Genomic DNA, 18,729 nt, shown 5'->3' with positions numbered 1-18,729 from the left:
AATCGTCAAGCGGTGTGACTTGGCGGCACGTTCCTACTGAGCAAAACCCAGCCGACTTGGTGTCACGTGGCACAGACGTAGACGGTGTAACGTGCTCATTGTGGACTGAGGGTCCCCAATTTCTGCTCAGGAATTCTGAGGAGTGGCCATGTCTACATCAGGTTGAGTTGTCCCCAGAAATGGAACGGTCGGAAAACAAGAAGTGTTTGGCAACACATTCAGTGGCAAAGTGTCAGGCCAATGATTTCATCGAGTTGATTGAAAGATGCTCTTCCTTTGAGAAATTGATTCGGATTATGGCATATGTAAACCGGTTCCTACAAGGAAGCAAGCGTAGTCGAGAGGTCGTTCTGTCAGCCAAAGAACTTAAGGTCTCATTTCTAAGGCTGGTAGAAGTAGTCCAAAGACACGAGTTGGGACCAGAATTCCACAAGCTAGCGAGGTCGGAAATCCTGTCACCGCATCTTCAACGACTAAACCCGTTCATACATACGAGCGAACTCGACGGAGTAACGCTGCGACTGATTCGAGTGGGAGGAAGGTTGCTCAACGCAGAGATTCCGTATGACGCCAAATTTCCTCTGCTGCTGTCGCAAAAGTCGCAGTACGTGACGCTTTATCTTCGCAATTTGCATCGGACTCACTACCATGCAGGCGCCAAAGTCATGGTTTCGTTGCTAAGGCAGCAGATATGGCTAATCAATGCTCGAGAAGCATGTACAAGGATCCTGAGAAATTGTGTGCACTGCTTCCGATACAAGCCAGTCCTACAGGGACAGATCATGGGAAACCTGCCAGCTGATAGAGTGCGAAGAGCTCGGCCCTTTTTGATTTGTGGGGTAGATTTCTGCGGCCCATTCTACGTGTCTCTCAAGATTCGCGGCAGGCCCCTATTAAGACATATGTAGCCGTCTTCGTCTGCTTTGTATCAAAGGCTGTTCACCTGGAGCTTGTAGCAGATTTGTCCACTGATAGTTTTTTATCTGTTTTTAAAAGGTTCATCGGGAGAAGAGGCCTTCCGGAGAAGGTGTACAGCGACAACGCCACCAACTTCGCGGGCGCGAGCAAGGTGCTGAACGAGCTGCATCAAGCGTACCAGAGGGACCAGGACCGGCTCAAGGCGTACGCAACGCGCCAAGGCGTCGAGTGGTGGTTCATACCACCGAGAGCACCACACTTCGGCGGATTGTGGGAGGCAGCCGTCAAATCAGCCAAGCAGAGGTTGGTACGCGGAGTGGGCAACGCCAAGCTCACCGCGGACGAGCTGTGCACCCACCTGGTAGAGGTAGAGGCTCTTCTCAACTCCCGGCCAATCGCGTCCCCAGGCAACGATCCCAGCGATGGAGAAGCGCTAACGCCAGGGCACCTGCTGATCGGGCAGCCGCTTCTTTCGCTGCCGCCCGAATCAGATCACGACGACAGATGCAGCAGGGGAAGCTTCGCGTACTTGAAGCGGTGGCGAATGCTGTCAGCGCTCAAGCAGCAGTTTTGGCAGGGCTGGTCCAAGGACTAAATGGTCAGCCTGCAGAAGCGTCACCAGTGGGCTACCAAAGGGCCAGACTTGGACATTGGCTGTCTAGTGCTCGTCCACGAGGACAACACACCGCCACAGAAGTGGACCACAGGACGAGTGGTGGCCGCAATCAAGGGAGAAGATGGGAGAGTGCGCGTCGCCGAGGTGCGAACACCCGCGGGCGTAATTAAACGCCCCATACATAAATTGGCAAAACTGCCAATAGACGGTTGAAGCACCGGAGGTCTTCAACGGGGCCGGAATGTTGCAGCAGACGATCGTAATTACCCTATCGTAGCGTGTGCGATGTTGTGAGCAGAGCTTTTGCTCTCACACGCCGCGCTCTTGTACTGCTCTCTGCGCATTCAAGATCGGCTCGACGGTGGAGTCGGGGAGTTTTGCTATCTCTGGCTGCGACCAGCCCAATAAATGCTTTGAAGTCGAGCACTTGTTTTTTTTTAGTCATACATTACCTGACAATTTAAGGTAAAAACCGAAACTAGAGCCCGCTTGACCGGAGTCTTCATCACGTTTGTTTTTGGAAAAAGTCTTCCGAATTTACACTCACTATGACGGATTACTTTCATTTCTAACAGATCATCTACTATTTCAGCTAATTTCTCTCTCTCATGGTAGGATAAACGACGCGGAGTACAATGAAATGGTGTTGTTTCTGTTACACGAATCTGCATCTGATACTTTGGTGGGGCTTTGAAGGCAAATTCTTTGTGTAAATAGTATGTCTTAATAACTTCCCTACACTTTTCCGCAAGAGTGGGGCCAAATTCGAAACCTACGTTAATATGTTCCTCTTCATCAATCTCTACCGACGCACAAAAGTTACTGAATTCGTCGCCTTGATTCATATTCTCGATGACCATTTTGTCATTCCTTGAGTTTTCTTGTGTCTGATTTTTAATGGATTAGAACGTTTGATTAGCTCGCTTCTTTCTGATTGATTACCATCTAACTTATCATATAGTCTTATGTTAATATTATTTTTACTTTCGGTGAATAAAGACGCGCAGGTTAAACTAATAGCTTTTTGCTTTAACGAACTTAATGGTGTGTGTTGCTTTGCATTGATATTTTTCTTATGAAATAATTTTACTTCAATAACTTTAAGGGCATCGCGTCCCAACAATACCGGCAAAGGCAGCATGTTATCATCTACGATGATTAATAAAACGATATATTTCTTTGTGCAAAATTCAATATGGCACTTAAATTTTCCCCATATGGGAATTGGTTGTCCTCCTAGTCCATAGTATTTCCTAACTTCATTATAGGCTTCAACTATAGCCGACTTCGGTATCAAAGACTTATGAATAAAACTTACAGGGCTACCTGTATCAAAGAGACTAAAAATACTGACGCCTCTTTGTTCACCAAACGGAAGTCATAAAGTGATTAACTGGACAGCCGCTAAATCGTCGTTGTTTTTTTCTCCTGGTCGCTCCTCATCTTGAACTGCAGCTACCCTAGTGGCCATCTTTCGTTTCGGGCACTGCGAATATAGGTGGTTGGTACTCCAACAGTTAAAACATGCCCCATCCGGTCTCTTTGGCTGACTGCATTCCTTCATAACGTGCCCAAATTGCCGACAGTTGTAGCAACGCATTGCGCCACCACCTTGCTGCTGCCCAACTGCCATACTCACATTTAGTTTTCCCTTTGTCATACCTTCGCTACGAATTGCTACGACGCCAGGAGCTCTTCTGACCTTATCATAGGTGACCATCTTGTCACGCAACTCGTTGAGTGTGCTGCAATATAGCATGGATGCTGCCATGCCCGTCTTGTCCTGCAGTCCCTCTACGATGAATTTTACCACATCGCTCGTGGCCATGTCTGCTTGCGACGCTATGCTGCACATTGCGACGAAATATTGCAATGCGCTTTCATTATTTGCAATTTTCCGTGCCTCCAGTCGCTTTCCAATGTCCCACGCTGTCACTTTCTGCTCAAAGACGTTGAGCAATTCTGCTCGCATCAATTGCCAAGTCAAAGGCGCCACATGGTCGATGTACGCCTTCGCCGATCCGCCTAGCAGCCGCTTCGCTAATATCCAGCATTTTGACTCGGATACACCATGGAAGTTCATAATGTCCTCAAAGTTACTTATCCAACTGGTTACAGCCTGGTCGTCATCTCCAGAAAATGGACGCATCAACGCCTCAATGTGTGTCAAGTCGATGCAATCTCTCGGCGTTTCCATTTCCATAGCCTCTTTCTCCGTTTTCAATATGCTTAATTTGAGATCAGCTAAGCGCTTGCGAGAAACGTACAATTGTTCCAACTGCTGCAAACGGCGCGATTCTTCTTCGTATTCATCTGATCGCATGGTCAATTTCGAACAAGCGTTGCCTTGTCGCGGCATGATTGCTTCTCGAGCCTTCTGCACATTTTCACCATATTCTTCTGGCGCCGCTTTTACTGCGTGTTGTGCACTACGGTTGTCTCTATCTATCTCGCGCTCAACCGGGTCTGCAAAAATGTCTGCCTGCATAGCCTCGTCTGCGCTTTGCGCCGTATTTCCTAGCTCCTGCGTGTCTTCCATGATTTTTTTCACTGCTGTACGTAATTGGTGTATGTTGGCATCTTGATCAAAATATACGTTTTGCCTACGCAATATGTCGCTAAGTTCACTTTTGGTTTTCGCTCTTATGTCTGCATAGTTCATCGCAGAGTTTTTTTTTTTTTTTTTTTGGGCAAACCCCACACCTGATATGTAAACTTTTAATAGCACGGTTTTATTATATGTTCTTCTTTCTTGATCGTCGTATTCGAATGAATGTGTGTTGGCATATCGATACTTGTCCTCGACAAGTCCTCGACAAGTATCGATATATCGAGTACATTGGTATTTCTTATAATACTATCGATGAGTAAATCTTAAACTAATATTCAAATCTTATAAACTAACATTCATATCTTACAATTAAAAATTGTTTGAGCTTGCCAATGGACAATGTGTTCAGATCGCCTTCAAAATCGTAGTATATGCCTTGGAGGATGGGTCCTTCACAACGCACCAGTAGGGTGTGCTTACACCTCTTTCCTTCGATAATGCGTGCCAGTTTCCCTGTGAAATGTTAAATTATTAAATGTCTGATAGCTATAAGCATTTAAATAATAATCAGCCCCACCATATACGTTCCAAATAGCATTCAAATCAGGATACATTTTGTGCCTGGTCAAACAAAAATCCACGCGCCCTACTAGACTTAGCAAATCACGACCCCGCTTGGAAATTGGGGAGGCTGGCGGCTCTGCCATTCCCATGGGCTCCATTTTGATGGGTGCGGTGGTCGTTTTGGATGCCACGCAAAGGGATTTCGACTGCAGCTTTGGTGGTGGCATATAAATAAATTCATGCGGTGCCCTAATTCTGGGAACCTCCTCTACAAAGCCTTCATATTTCAGTTTTTTATCTTTTAGACAGACAGTTAGCTTTGTTTGCCGGAGCTGGCTGCCACTTTTGCGAGAAAGTTCTGCGGCCGTTGGAAAGCTGCGATTCAACAGCGACGAATTACTTTCAAGCTGGCTCTTGAATTTCGCCTGGCTATTAAACGACGATGTCCTTGGTTTTCCTTTAAAGAAGAAAAAACTTCATATTTATGTTGGGAAATGCATTAATATTAATAAATTTACCTTTGGTGAACATTTCAACGTAACGTTTGTTTAATAACTGTAAAAATATAGATATCTTAATCGATACATCGATACCATATTTTATGGTTCATATAGTATATATTGGGATAAGTAAACGATTTCAACAATGAATTTAAATATAAAAAAAATTTTCACAAGTACTGCGTATATTGCCAGTTTCTTATGCATCATGTGAAAGTATTTTCTCCGAAGCGAACTTAACAAAAACAAATACAAGAAATAGATTTAAGAATATAAATGTTTCAAACCTTTTGTAGGCTTATGTCTTCAAATACCAGCAACATTGCGCCTGTTTTTTTTGTTAAACTATTTTGTTTAAGCCTTGTTTTAGCCAAAATACAATAAAAGCAAGGACTAAAAACTAGACAATCTTGAAGACAATTTATTCATCAACGGCCTAAAATTATGTGGGCAGAACTAAGGGTTTTAGTTAGCCAGAATTATTCAACGGAAACTCTAAATTGAGCAATATGAACGACTATCCTCTTTCGTTCTTTCTTTTTTTTTTTTTGTTACATATTTTGCTAAAACCTTATTTTAGACAAGATCCAATAAAAAAAGTATTCAGAATAAGTCAGTTAAGTAAAAATTGATTCTTAAATCGTATAAAAGTATTTGGGCATTGCAAAATGTTTTATCTAGCGAATAATATTCGACGGAATATCAAAATTACACAATAGGAATGACTATCCTCTTTGGTTTTTTTTGTTTTACCATTTTTGTTACAACCTCTTTTGAGGCAAAATGCAACAAAAACAAGAGTTTAAAATAAACCAGTCAAGTGGAAAATACATTAATTAATTGTATAAAATTATGTGGGCATAGCGTGGGCGCTTTTATCTAGCTAGTAATATTCGATGGAATATCAAAAACGGGGAATATGTAAAATAGAACGAATTCGTCAGTATATTTACGGTATATTTTGAAATTGAGACGGTATGTTTCGGTATATTTGTGATGGTCGGTCACACTGCTCCCGCTGTCCACGCGAGTGCCCAGTTTTTATATTTTTTACATCACTTCCTTTTCATCAGCGAGCGAGACCGGTCGTGTTTTTTCTTAACAGTCTGAAAAGTGACTTTTTCCAAGCAACAAAGGCTTAATTAAAAGTGATTGTAAAAATTGGATCATTGTTTATTTCATACAAATCTTCATCAATATATAAATTATTCCTCTTTTCATTTCCCAAAGGAGAGGTAAGTCTTTGGCAATCTGGTTAAACCAGCAAGTATGGCGGACGCCGGTCACTCGGTGTCTGCCAAATTGAAACCCCCTGATCAGGTGGCAAAAAGAAAAAAAGCAAAATTCAAACCCAAAAAACAATAGCAAAAAACTTCAGTGCTTTGTGTTCAGGTGTGAAAGAGGACATATTCGTTAGCTTGACTAACGAAAATTACCCAGCAAAAAAGATGCGCAAGGAACAAAAAAGCGACAACACCAATACAGACATAAATAACAAAATGCTGATAGACGATGACAGTAACAAAATGGTGGAGGCTTCTGACGGTGTGACCGTTCACAATTCTCACACAAATGCCATAAATGGTTTTACTGGAAATACTGAAATGACTAAAACACTGAACAAAAATACTAATCCGATTATAAACCCATCAAATGTAGGTATCGAAAGAGAAACAGTGCTGTATAGTGAGTGCCACATCGGTGATGCGGCTGTACTAGTATCGACTAAGAACAGTACCATCTTCGAAAACAAAAACACCAAAAATGGCTTATTCTTTTTTGAAAAAATAAGACACCTTAAAATCAAAGGAATTAAAGAAAACGTAGCTCTTGCGCCTACACTATACAAGATTTATTTTAAGGTTTTCAGCGAAGCAAATGATTTAGTTTTAAATGAGGAGTTAAAAATTTAGTGGTATTTATACCAAAAGACTATGTGGAATCCAATGGAGTAATTAATGGGGTGCCCCTCGGTTTTTCTGAGAATGAAATTATGGATAATATTACTTCTAACATAAAAATTAAGTCAATTGAAAGATTAGCAAGAAGGCAGAAAATTACAACCTATGACAACAACGAAACATTCAAGCTCATACCATTAGAAACAGTCAAAATTGGTTTTGAGGGTTCAGACATCCCAGAAAAGGTATCTCTTTTTGGGATATGTGGGATGAAAGTAAGCATATATGTTCCCAGAGTAAGGCAATGTTATAATTGTGGCAGACTTGGTCACACTTCGACCAGATGCAAATCAGCTAGGAGGTGCTATAAATGCGGAGTCGAGGAGTGCAATGGGTCGTGCACTGGTCTCAAGTGTATCCTTTGCAATGGGAAAAATCACTCAGCTAGGGACAGACTGATGTGCCCAGTATGGGAAAAGGAGATGGACATTAACAAAATAATGACAATCAAAAAAATCGCGCGTAAGGAAGTGCTTAGCACTTACTCAATCCATCAAAATTTTTCGCTGTTAGATAATTATGAAAAAAAAACAATCCAAAACTAGACATAAATAAGGAAAATGTTCAAAACAAAAACGTTAAAGCAAATGAAGTTTTAAAAAAACACGGTTATGCGAGCAGGTTAGTGCAGAGACCTTTGGTTCCTGCACAAAAACCCCACTATCACTTAGAATCATATACCAGCGATTCTAGTAATCACGTACCATTTTTTGAAAACAAAGAACTAAAAGAAAACAAATTTACCATTCAACAGATGGTTGACATGTTGTCTCGTTTAGTCGACTCAAATGATGTGTCACATCCATCAAAAAAAGTGACCAGTACAAATGATTACAATATGGAACATAATGCAGACAGAAAAATGAACAAACAGAGAGAAACGAACCTTTTTAAAACATCTAAATAAATATGAAATTTTTACAACATAACATTCAATCTATTAAAGCCAATAAAAACGACCTAGTATTCTACTTAAACAATGAAAACTTCGACTTTGCCATTCTGGCTGAAGTTTTCTCTCACGATCTCCGTTTTAGGAAACTAGCCAACTTTAATATGTTAGAAAAACATAGAGAGGACGGTTATGGAGGAGTGGCGATTTCCTACAAAAAAGAATTAAGAGTTAAAAGACTGATATATGAGACAGAGCAAGATATAATTATAGCAAGAACCATCAACAACAAAGATAAATTTCTTATCACCTCAGTATATTTTGAACCTTTGTTGTCTCTTGCATCCTTCAAGCAAGCGATTAACAATCTCCTTGAATATTTAGATGCATTCGGAAAAGTCATAATTGCAGGAGATTTTAACGCAAGACATACCTTTTCTGGAGACAGAACCAACAGTGGAAAGGGAACTTTTCTCATGCAAGCTATGTCAAATGCTGGCTACAGTCTAGCAAATGACCACAGTCTCACATTCAGAAGACACATCGACTCAACATCAGGGTCTGTACTCGATTTAACTTTCACAAAGGGTATTCATATAGAGAATTGGAAATGCGAAAAGTTTTACCTAGGAGGCACCCACCATCACCCAATAACCTTTGAAACAGCAGGATATCAACACAAACTTAAAATTGCCAAAAGAACTAGCTATACCAGGAAGTTAACAGAGTTAAATGTAAAATCGAACTCAAGAGAAGCCTGGAGATTCCTCAGAAATCTAAAAAACTGTCAAGAGGACACCCCAGAAATTTTCGACCCTGACAAAGCTGGGCCATACCTGGAATTCCTTAACGAACAAATAACCTCAGAAGCAAAGGATGTAGACGAAGAAATGTACTCAACCAAGAACAATGAAAATCATTTCTTTTCCTTGGAAGAGTTAGAGGCTGTGTTAGTCAGAAACAGAAAAACGGCAGGAGGAATAGATCACCTCACATACGAGATGCTGAGTGCTCTTAACACTAGTATAAAGACAGAACTTGTACATTTTTACAACCGTCGAGTGGCTATGTGCGATTTCCTAGTCGAATGGAGATCTATCAGAATTGCACCAATACCGAAAAAAAACATGGATCTGACTGACTTAAAACATTTTCGACCCATATTCCTCATTTCGGTTCTAGCCAAGACAGTAAATGGCATGGTGAAAGCCAGGCTGGAAAAGCTTATACAAGAAAACAAGATTATACCCTACAGATCTTATGCATACCAAAAAAACAAGTCTGCAGCGATGTGCATAAATGATGTCATCAATGTGGTAGCGGCAAAGAAAAAGAACAAGGAACACGTTACTCTTGTGGTTGTTGACCTCAACAATGCCTACAATTGTGTCAACCTGAAATTCTTAAAAAGACTAATGGAAAATGAGTGTTTTCGTAAAACATACATTGACTGGATCATCAGTTTTATGTCTATGAGACTACTGAAAATAGGGGAAGCTGTTCAGGTAGTTCAGGGAGGAATCCCACAGGGCTCTTGTCTGTCGCCCCTCCTTTTTAATGTATACACAAAAAGACTACATCAGATCTGTGATAGAAATACTCATATGATGCAATTTGCAGATGACTTCGTTATAATCTCTCACAACAGAGAGTTTACTGTAGCGGTTGAAAACCTTAATAAGAAACTAAATGACTTTAACCTTCTATGTGGTGATCTCGGTTTTAGCTTCAATCCAAGCAAATCTGCAGCAATGAATGTATGAAAAAGACAGGTCAGAGCGGTAAATATTTCTGTTGGAAATGTGCCTATACCAAATCGAAAAGATATCCGTTTCTTAGGCAGACTGATTAGCGCAAACATGTCAAATGTCAGTTATGTAAAAATGGTTAAAGAACACACAAAACGAGGGGGAATGTTGTGAGTTGCTGCGGACACCGCAACTCTACAGTTATACCCGATACTTAGTCAGTATGGCTCTCCTCCGGCAGACGCCGCTAATATTAAACGACACGACAAAGAGTGCGTGCGAGAGAGACAGAAAATCAGTCTGAGCGTGACGTCGGGCGCTGCGTAGCCACTGCAAATTGATTTGTTCCTATTGGCTATAAAAATGATCTGATCTGATCCAGATTCAGCAATCTGATATATATGATCATTATCTATGATTCTGCGTTTTTAGTTTTCTCGTATCCTCAATATTGTGGATGCAACAGATTTTCGTCCTTTGTGGGGGCGGAAGTGGGCGGGGCAAAGTTTTGAAGTATTCTTGTAGCAGTGACATATCACAGAAATCTGGATCCAAAACATCGTTGCTCTCGCTCTTATAGTCTTTGAGCACTAGGCGCTGAAGGGGACGGACAGACGGACAGACACGACATGGCTCAATCGACTCGGCTATTGATGCTGATCAAGAATATATATACTTTATATACATCCACTTTTACCACAAATCTAATATACCCCAATACTCATTTTGAGTATCGGGTATAAAAATGCAACAGACTCCTCCAGCTTGCGACTACTATCAAATCAGGTCTAAAACCTAAAACAAGTACCAACATCTTCAAAGCTTTTATTAGAACAAAACAAGAATATGCTATCACAAGTTTTTCAGACATGGGATCTGGAGCAAGTAAAGATATAGAAATAGCGCAAGCTAAATCACTCAGAAGGTGTGTTGGGGTGCCACCTGACACAAGCAAACACGAAATTTTTGTCCTCGCTGGTGTAATGACACCTGTTTTCAGGGCGAAATGGCTTACAGCCAAAGAACTGCTTAAAATTAAAAGGTTCAATCCAACAATGTTTGACGAGCTAATACGCTCAAAAGCGGATACGAGTTACACACGTACTTTAAGAGAATTTAATTCCATCTTTGTAAACACTCAAGAATGTGATAGTGTTAACACATGTAACAAAATCCATGTATTAGATAAATTTTTAACTAAGGGTAAAGAAGAATACTCGAATGAAGAAATAAAAACTATATTTTATGAGATTCTGAACAAGTACAGAAAGGACGACTGGAACATTCTATCAACAGATGCCTCAGTTACAGAAAGTACATGTGGCATAGGAATAGTAGAATGGCCTAGTGGAAATATCCACAAGTACAAAATAGAAAACAGATTATCCTCAGTAGGTGCCGAACTCGTAGGCCTTAAAAAGGCCTGCGAACTATGTCTTAAATATAATTACAAAACGGCATTGATTTTAAGTGATGGATTAGGAGCTATTAATTTAATTAAAAATAAGAATACAGACTCGTACCTAGTGAATGATATTCACAACATAATTAACCAATCAGACATTCAGAAACTTGACATTCTATGGGTCCCTGGTCACAAGGGTGTGGCCATCAACGAAAAGACTGACATAGCAGCAAAGGCTGCTACAAGTGAGGGGTTTACAATAAATATAAAATACAGCTACAAGGAGGCTCAAAGAGAAATTATGAACTTTTTAGTATACAAATGGAATGAGGACTACAGGACGAAGTGTAGGACGAAGGGATCCAGCCTCATAGACATATTTCTAGACATACCCAGTAAACCCTGGCATTTTTCTCTTAAATGGAATGCTAAAAGCATCAAGACCATTAACAGACTTATGACGGGACACACATACGACAAAGTCTTCCTACACAGAATCAAAGCAATTGACTCAAATATCTGCGAAACGTGCAATGTAACTGAATATGCCGAACACCTGATCTTCGATTGCCAAAGATTTGCCGGGCTCAGAAGGAAATTCAAAATCTTTAAATATTATAACAATTTACATCAATTATTAATAAAAAAAGAGCCGCTACATCTCAGAGAGCTGGCAAACTTTATCAAAACTGCTGACTTAAACTTTTGACCCCTTTTTTCTTCATCATGTTATAAAGTAATTTCAGTTTATTTTCTAAAACAGTTAAGTAATTTTCCTCTTTTTTTTTATATACCGACCTGTCAAACTCGCCAAACTACATCACCAGTATCCGATCATCCTTGAGATGATTTAAAACCAAAAAAAAAAAAAAAAAAAATATTTTTTACATGCATATTTAATAATAAAGCAGTTCGTTGATCAAATAAAATTTACCTGAGACGTAGCCATGAGTACGATTCTGGAGAAAATTTCGGCCATCGAGTCGGAGGTAAGCGAAGCCACAATCAATAGCAGAGCACACAGAAACTAACCTGTCTGGTATCGTTCCCCTCTTCACCTTCTTTACCGCACAGATGGCACGCACGCAGAAGAACAAGGCGACATCGGCGCATTTGGGTCTGCTAAAGGCGAAGCTCGCGAAGCTTCGGCGTGAGCTGATCTCCCCCAAAGGAGGCGGCGGTGGCACTGGAGAAGGTACGTCGACACTCGCCCTCCTTTAAATAGATAATTAACTGGTAATTAACTTTTAGCCGGCTTTGAGGTGGCCAAAACTGGAGATGCACGAGTGGGTTTCGTCGGCTTTCCTTCAGTGGGCAAGTCTACGTTGCTATCAAATTTAGCCGGAGTGTACTCGGAGGTGGCCGCCTACGAGTTCACAACCCTGACGACGGTGCCTGGATGCATCAAGTACAAAGGAGCCAAGATCCAGCTGCTTGATTTGCCCGGTATCATCGAAGGAGCAAAGGATGGCAAGGGTCGAGGTCGTCAGGTGATTGCCGTGGCCCGTACCTGCAATCTAATCTTCATGGTGTGGGATTGCCTCAAGCCGTTGGGCCATAAAAAGCTGTTGGAGCACGAATTGGAAGGTTTCGGCATTCGGATAAACAAGAAGCCGCCAAACATTTACTACAACCGGAAGGACAAGGGCGGCATCAATCTCAATTCAATGGTTACTCAATCGGAGCTGGACACGGATCTGGTTAAGACGATTCTCTCGGAATACAAAATACACAATGCTGATATTACGCTGCGTTACGATGCTACCAGCGACGACCTGATCGATGTCATTGAGGGCAATCGCATTTATATACCCTGTATCTATTTGCTGAACAAGATCGACCAGATCTCCATTGAAGAATTGTACGTCATATACAAGATTCCCCATTGTGTACCCATTTCGGCGCATCACCACTGGAACTTTGACGACTTGCTCGAATTGATGTGGGAATATCTAAGGCTGATTCGGATTTACACCAAGCCCAAAGGACAGTTGCCAGACTACAATTCGCCCGTGGTTTTGCACAATGAGCGGACCAGCATCGAAGACTTTTGCAACAAGCTGCATCGCACCATAGTCAAGGAGTTCAAATAGTGAGTGTAAATCGAGCATAATTGTGTGAATTTAGATTTCAAATATTCTTGAATTTTTAGTGCGCTCGTTTGGGGCTCTTCGGTCAAGCACCAGCCGCAAAAGGTGGGAATTGAGCACGTACTGAACGACGAGGATGTGGTGCAGATTGTGAAAAATGTTTAAAGCTTCGTGTTTATTACATTTTGATTATGTTTGATTGCAGTTTTGCATTTGAAAATAAAAAAACGAATACGCTGTAATCTATTGACTTTTTCCATTTGATTTTCGAGCCAACTTAACATGGCTCTGCTAAGTCCATGCGATAGGTGGGCTGTTAAGCGCATGTGGTTCTAAATAGCGTTTACCAACACTTGAACCGTGCATGCCGTTTTGTTATTTATTTTTACGAAATACAAATAATCTGAATCGCATAGATGGTGGAGCTAAAGAAAGGCGACGCCCATATCGAGGCCAATATCTGGGACCCAGTCGACAGCAAGGAATGGGCCACACCCATCAAGCCGCTGGAGGAGAAGTTGAAATTGCTGCCGGCGTTTCTACAGGTGAAGGGCCTCGTCAGGCAGCACACTGATTCCTTCAACCACTTTATCAATGTGGACATCAAGATAGTTCGTGCGAACGAGCTCGTCACCAGCGGCGCCGACCCCCTCTTCTACCTCAAGTACATGGATGTGCGGGTGGGCAAGCCCGACATCGATGATGGCTATAACATAACCAAGGCGACCACGCCGCATGAGTGCCGCGTGAGGGACACCACGCGGGACGCAGCGCATCAAGAGGAACAACCTGCTCATCGGCAGGATGCCTCTCATGTTAAGATGTTCCAACTGCGTGCTGACTGGAAAGTCCGAGTTTGAATTATCCAAACTGAACGAGTGTCCACTGGATCCTGGCGGCTACTTTGTGGTGCGTGGTCAGGAGAAGGTGATACTCATCCAGGAGCAGTTGTCGTGGAACAAAATGCTAACCGAGGACTTCAATGGCGTAGTCCAGTGCCAGGTGACGTCCTCCACCCATGAGAAGAAGTCCCGAACTCTGGTGCTGAGCAAGCACGGACGCTATTACATGAAGCACAACTCCATGACGGACGATATACCAATTGTGGTCATATTCAAGGCGTTGGGCATTGTCTCCGACCAGGAGATTATGGCACACATTGGCATAGACACAAAGTCGCAGAATCGGCTTGGTGCCTCCTTGCTGGAGGCCTTCAACTTAAAGGTGTTTACCCAGCAGCGGGCTCTGAACTACATGGGTGAGAGCTTACTGTTAACTTCGAAACTAGCCGTCTAATTTGCACACGTTTCAGGCTCCAAATTAGTGGTAAAGCGCTTCCAAAGCTCCACCACAAAGACACCCGCAGGAGAGGCACGTGAGCTGCTGCTCACCACGATTCTTGCGCACGTTCCAGTGGACAACTTCAACTTCCAAATGAAGGCCATCTACGTTTCCATGATGGTGCGACGTGTGATGTCCGCAGAGCTGGAAAAGACGCTCTTCGACGATCGGGACTATTATGGCAACAAGCGTTTGGAATTGGCTGGCTCACTCATCTCGCTCATGTTCGAGGATCTGTTCAAGCGCATGAACTGGGAGCTGAAAATGATCGCGGACAAGAACATACCCAAAGTGAAGGCTGCGCAGTTCGATGTGGTGAAGCATATGAGAGCGGCACAGATTACCGCCGGCCTGGAGTCGGCCATCAGTTCGGGCAATTGGACCATCAAACGATTCAAAATGGAGCGAGCTGGCGTAACGCAGGTGCTCACCCGCCTCAGCTATATCTCCGCTCTGGGCATGATGACGCGAGTGAACTCGCAGTTCGAGAAGACCAGGACCAGGTCGTTGCAGCCCAGTCAGTGGGGCATGCTCTGTCCATCGGATACGCCCGAGGGAGAGGCCTGTGGCTTGGTTAAGAATCTGGTTTTGATGCCGCACATCACGACGGAGGTGGAGGAGCGTCCGGTGATGATTTTGGCATTCAACGCCGGTGTGGAAGACATACGGGAAGTGAGCGGTAATCCCATCAACAATCCCAATGTCTTCTTGGTATTCATCAACGGCAATGTCCTCGGTCTCACGCTGAATCACAAGCATCTGGTGCGGAATCTTCGCTACATGCGCAGAAAGGGTCGCATGGGCAGCTTTGTGTCTGTGCACACCTCCTACACCCAGCGGTGCATCTATATACACACCGACGGCGGACGCCTGTGCCATCCCTATATAATTGTTGAGAAGCGCCGCCCTAGTGTCAAACAATTCCATCTGGACGAGCTGGAGAGAGGCGTGCGAAAGTTTGACGATTTCCTCTTGGATGGACTCATCGAGTACTTAGATGTGAACGAGGAGAACGATTCGTTTATTGCGTGAAACGAGGAGCACATAGAGGAGGGCACTACACACCTGGAAATTGAACCATTCACGCTGCTGGGGGTGTGTGCGGGCCTCGTCCCCTATCCGCATCACAACCAAAGCCCCAGGAACACCTATCAATGCGCCATGAGCAAGCAAGCCATGGGCATGATTGGCTACAATCAAAAGAAGCGCATCGACTCGCTGATGTACAACCTGGTCTATCCCCAGGCACCAATGGTCAAGACCAAAACTATAGAGTTGACAAACTTTGACAAATTGCCGGCAGGACAGAACGCCACTGTGGCCGTGATGAGCTTTTCGGGTTACGACATCGAGGATGCCTTGATCCTGAACAAGGCCTCCATCGATCGCGGGTACGGACGCTGCCTGGTCTACAAGAACTCCAAGTGCACGGTGAAGCGTTATGCCAACCAGACCTTTGACAGGATTATGGGTCCCGTGAAGGATGCCCTCACCAACAAGGTGATATTCAAGCACGATGTTCTAGACACAGATGGCATTGTGGCACCGGGCGAGCAGATACTAAATAAGCAGATTATGATCAAAAAAGGAGATGCCAATCGACTCAGCTCCCCTACACAGCGGTGCCCATCAGCTACAAGGGGCCCGAGCCCAGCTATGTGGAGCGTGTGATGGTCTCTGCCAACTCGGAAGAGGACTTCCTCATCAAGATCCTTCTGCGCCAGACGCGCATTCCGGAGATTGGCGACAAGTTCAGCTCGCGGCACGGTCAGAAGGGTATCACAGGGCTCATTGTGGACCAGGAGGACATGCCTTACAATGATTCTGGCATCTGTCCGGACATGATCATGAACCCCCACGGTTTCCCCTCCCGTATGACAGTGGGTAAGACTCTAGAGCTGCTCGGCGGCAAGGCTGGAGTACTCGAGGGAAAATTCCACTACGGCACGGCCTTTGGTGGCTCAAAGGTGTGCGACATTCAGGCGGAGTTGGAGCGCCACGGCTTCAATTACATGGGCAAGGACTTCTTCTACTCGGGCATCACTGGAGCTCCCTTGCAGGCATACATCTACTCCGGCCCGGTCTACTATCAGAAGCTGAAGCACATGGTCCAGGACAAAATGCACGCCAGGGCGCGGGGTCTCAAGGCCGTGCTCACACGCCAGCCCACCCAAGGCCGGGAGTCGGGAGGGAGGCCTGCGCCTGGGCGAAATGGAACGCGACTGTTTCATCTCGTACGGCGCCAGCATGCTGATTATGGAGGAGAGGAGGTGATGAAGGTACTGCCCCACAAGGACTCGGATTTCACGGAGGAATCCATGAAGAACGTTCCCTATTTGCGTGCCAGCATCAAAGAGTCGCATCGGATGTACCCGCTGGCTGTTATGAATGCCCGAGTTCTCAATCGGGACAGCGTTTTGAGCGGATTCCAAGTGCCAGCTGGTACCTGTGTGTCGATGGTTCCCCTGAGCTTGCTATCAAGCGAGGAGCACTTCCCCAAGGCTGCTGTGTTCCTGCCAGAACGTTGGACTCGTAACGCCACAGACTCCACCGGGCAATGCCTGGCAAATGACTTGAAGCTGAAGAAGATTATGATGATTATCTGATGATTTCCTCCGATGTCTTTGAGGTGGATGTGTGTCACACCTGTGGCCGCCTGGCCTACTGCTCCTGGTGCCACTTCTGCCAGTCGTCGGCTCACGTCTCGAAGATATCCATGCCGTATGCTTGCAAGCTGCTCTTCCAGGAGTTGACCAGCATGAATGTTGTACCCAAAATGATCCTGGAGGACTATTAATGGATGGACCTCGTACTTTAAAATAAAATGTTTGCCTTTCTGTAATCTACCAATTGCAGTGTTTGCTCGCTCTAGAATCCTGGTTTGATAAATGTCTATGGCTGTCACCAAGGACTGGACTGCCCCCAGGCGGTTCACTTTAGTTGCTTTACTTTACAGTTTTACATATTTATGAAGGTCCTGTCACCCCCCAACGAAGGAGCGGAACCAAGGAGTCCGTTTGCTTAGCAGAGCTGGTAGCTAACATCAGCTTAGCAGCTTTTAATTGCTTCTGTTATCCCTTTTTAGTCCTTTTTAATTGATAATTAATGTGGATTTTGTTGTCTTTCTACTATTTATGGTTGTCGTTCCTCTTATATTGGGTGTTTAAAGGAGCTGCATTCAAGGGGCTTCTTACGTTGGTTGTACCGTAATTTACTCGCCTTCTTTTGTGTCACCTGACTGTGAATAAAAGCCTCAACCCAGATAGGAGCTCGAGTCAACGTCTCTCAGTGGTCAATGCACTGTCCGGGGCACGTGACTCGGCACATAACACCCACACAAGGCAATGTCCTTGTGCGTCATTTCAAGTGACTTGCGCTCGAAATAGTCAAAGCCACCTGCCAGGCCCCCAATCCGCCACTCAGAGTGACTGCCACAGATGCTGTTGTTGTTGCTGTTGTTCCTGTGTTGGAGGCAGTGCAATGAAAAGACTGCAACAAGGGGCAAGCTGCCAGCAACAGTAGCAAAAGCAACAGCAGCCAATGGGGCGCACAATGATGACAATTTAAGGCTGCCGCCAGCACCCCACCCCATCGCCTAGCCCACCGTCTATCCATACCAGGCCATACCATTCCTTCCATTCAGCTTCCAGAGCAACTCAACTCAATCTGGGGTCACCTTCCGGCTTCGCTTCAGTTTTCCTTTCAGGTCTTTTGGCTATTTGTCAAAAAGTTTGCTGTTTGCTCCCTAGCAACAAGGGGTCTGGGGTGGGATTTGTGTGTGTCTGTGAGTGTGTATAGATATTATAGATTTAAATGGGTGTTGGCCACTTGGGCGGAAAGTTAAGTGCTGTTTAACTGTCCTGCTGGGGGAGGTACGATGGATGGTCAAAGGTGGGGATGGATGATTGCACTGATGAAATGACCCATGGTTGTCCCCTTTGATGCACCTTCTGAGTGGGATAGGAATCAGTGCGGGGATTAGCTTTGCTTTGTACTCCTATTTAATGCCCACAAATGTTGAATCTAGTAAATTCCGGCTAAATTTCATCCTTACCTGATAACAGCGCTCTGCTGATAACATAGTAAGCTTGGGACTTCTCTCTCTCTCTCTCTCTCTTTCTCTCAATTTTCGTGCTCTTTTGT

General features: G+C 44.0%; 1 protein-coding gene and 1 pseudogene across 1 annotated transcript; both read left to right on the top strand.

Annotated features, from left to right (window-relative positions):
- Window positions 1–12,032: 12,032 nt before the first annotated feature.
- On the top strand, window positions 12,033–13,487 carry LOC117190738 (GTP-binding protein 128up-like). Its single transcript, XM_033395801.1, has 4 exons — window positions 12,033–12,144; window positions 12,230–12,350; window positions 12,407–13,247; window positions 13,308–13,487. Exons 1-4 carry the CDS (start codon window positions 12,103–12,105, stop codon window positions 13,408–13,410), a joined length of 1,107 nt encoding a protein of 368 aa, XP_033251692.1. The 5' UTR covers window positions 12,033–12,102; the 3' UTR covers window positions 13,411–13,487.
- Window positions 13,488–13,646: 159 nt separating this feature from the next.
- Window positions 13,647–17,424, top strand: LOC117190885 (annotated as a pseudogene).
- Window positions 17,425–18,729: the final 1,305 nt, after the last annotated feature.

Source organism: Drosophila miranda (assembly GCF_003369915.1).
Source record: "Drosophila miranda strain MSH22 chromosome Y unlocalized genomic scaffold, D.miranda_PacBio2.1 Contig_Y1_pilon, whole genome shotgun sequence".
Lineage (NCBI taxonomy): Eukaryota > Metazoa > Arthropoda > Insecta > Diptera > Drosophilidae > Drosophila > Drosophila miranda.
Note: the sequence above shows the minus strand (reverse complement) of the source record. Positions and strands in the feature narration are given on the sequence as shown.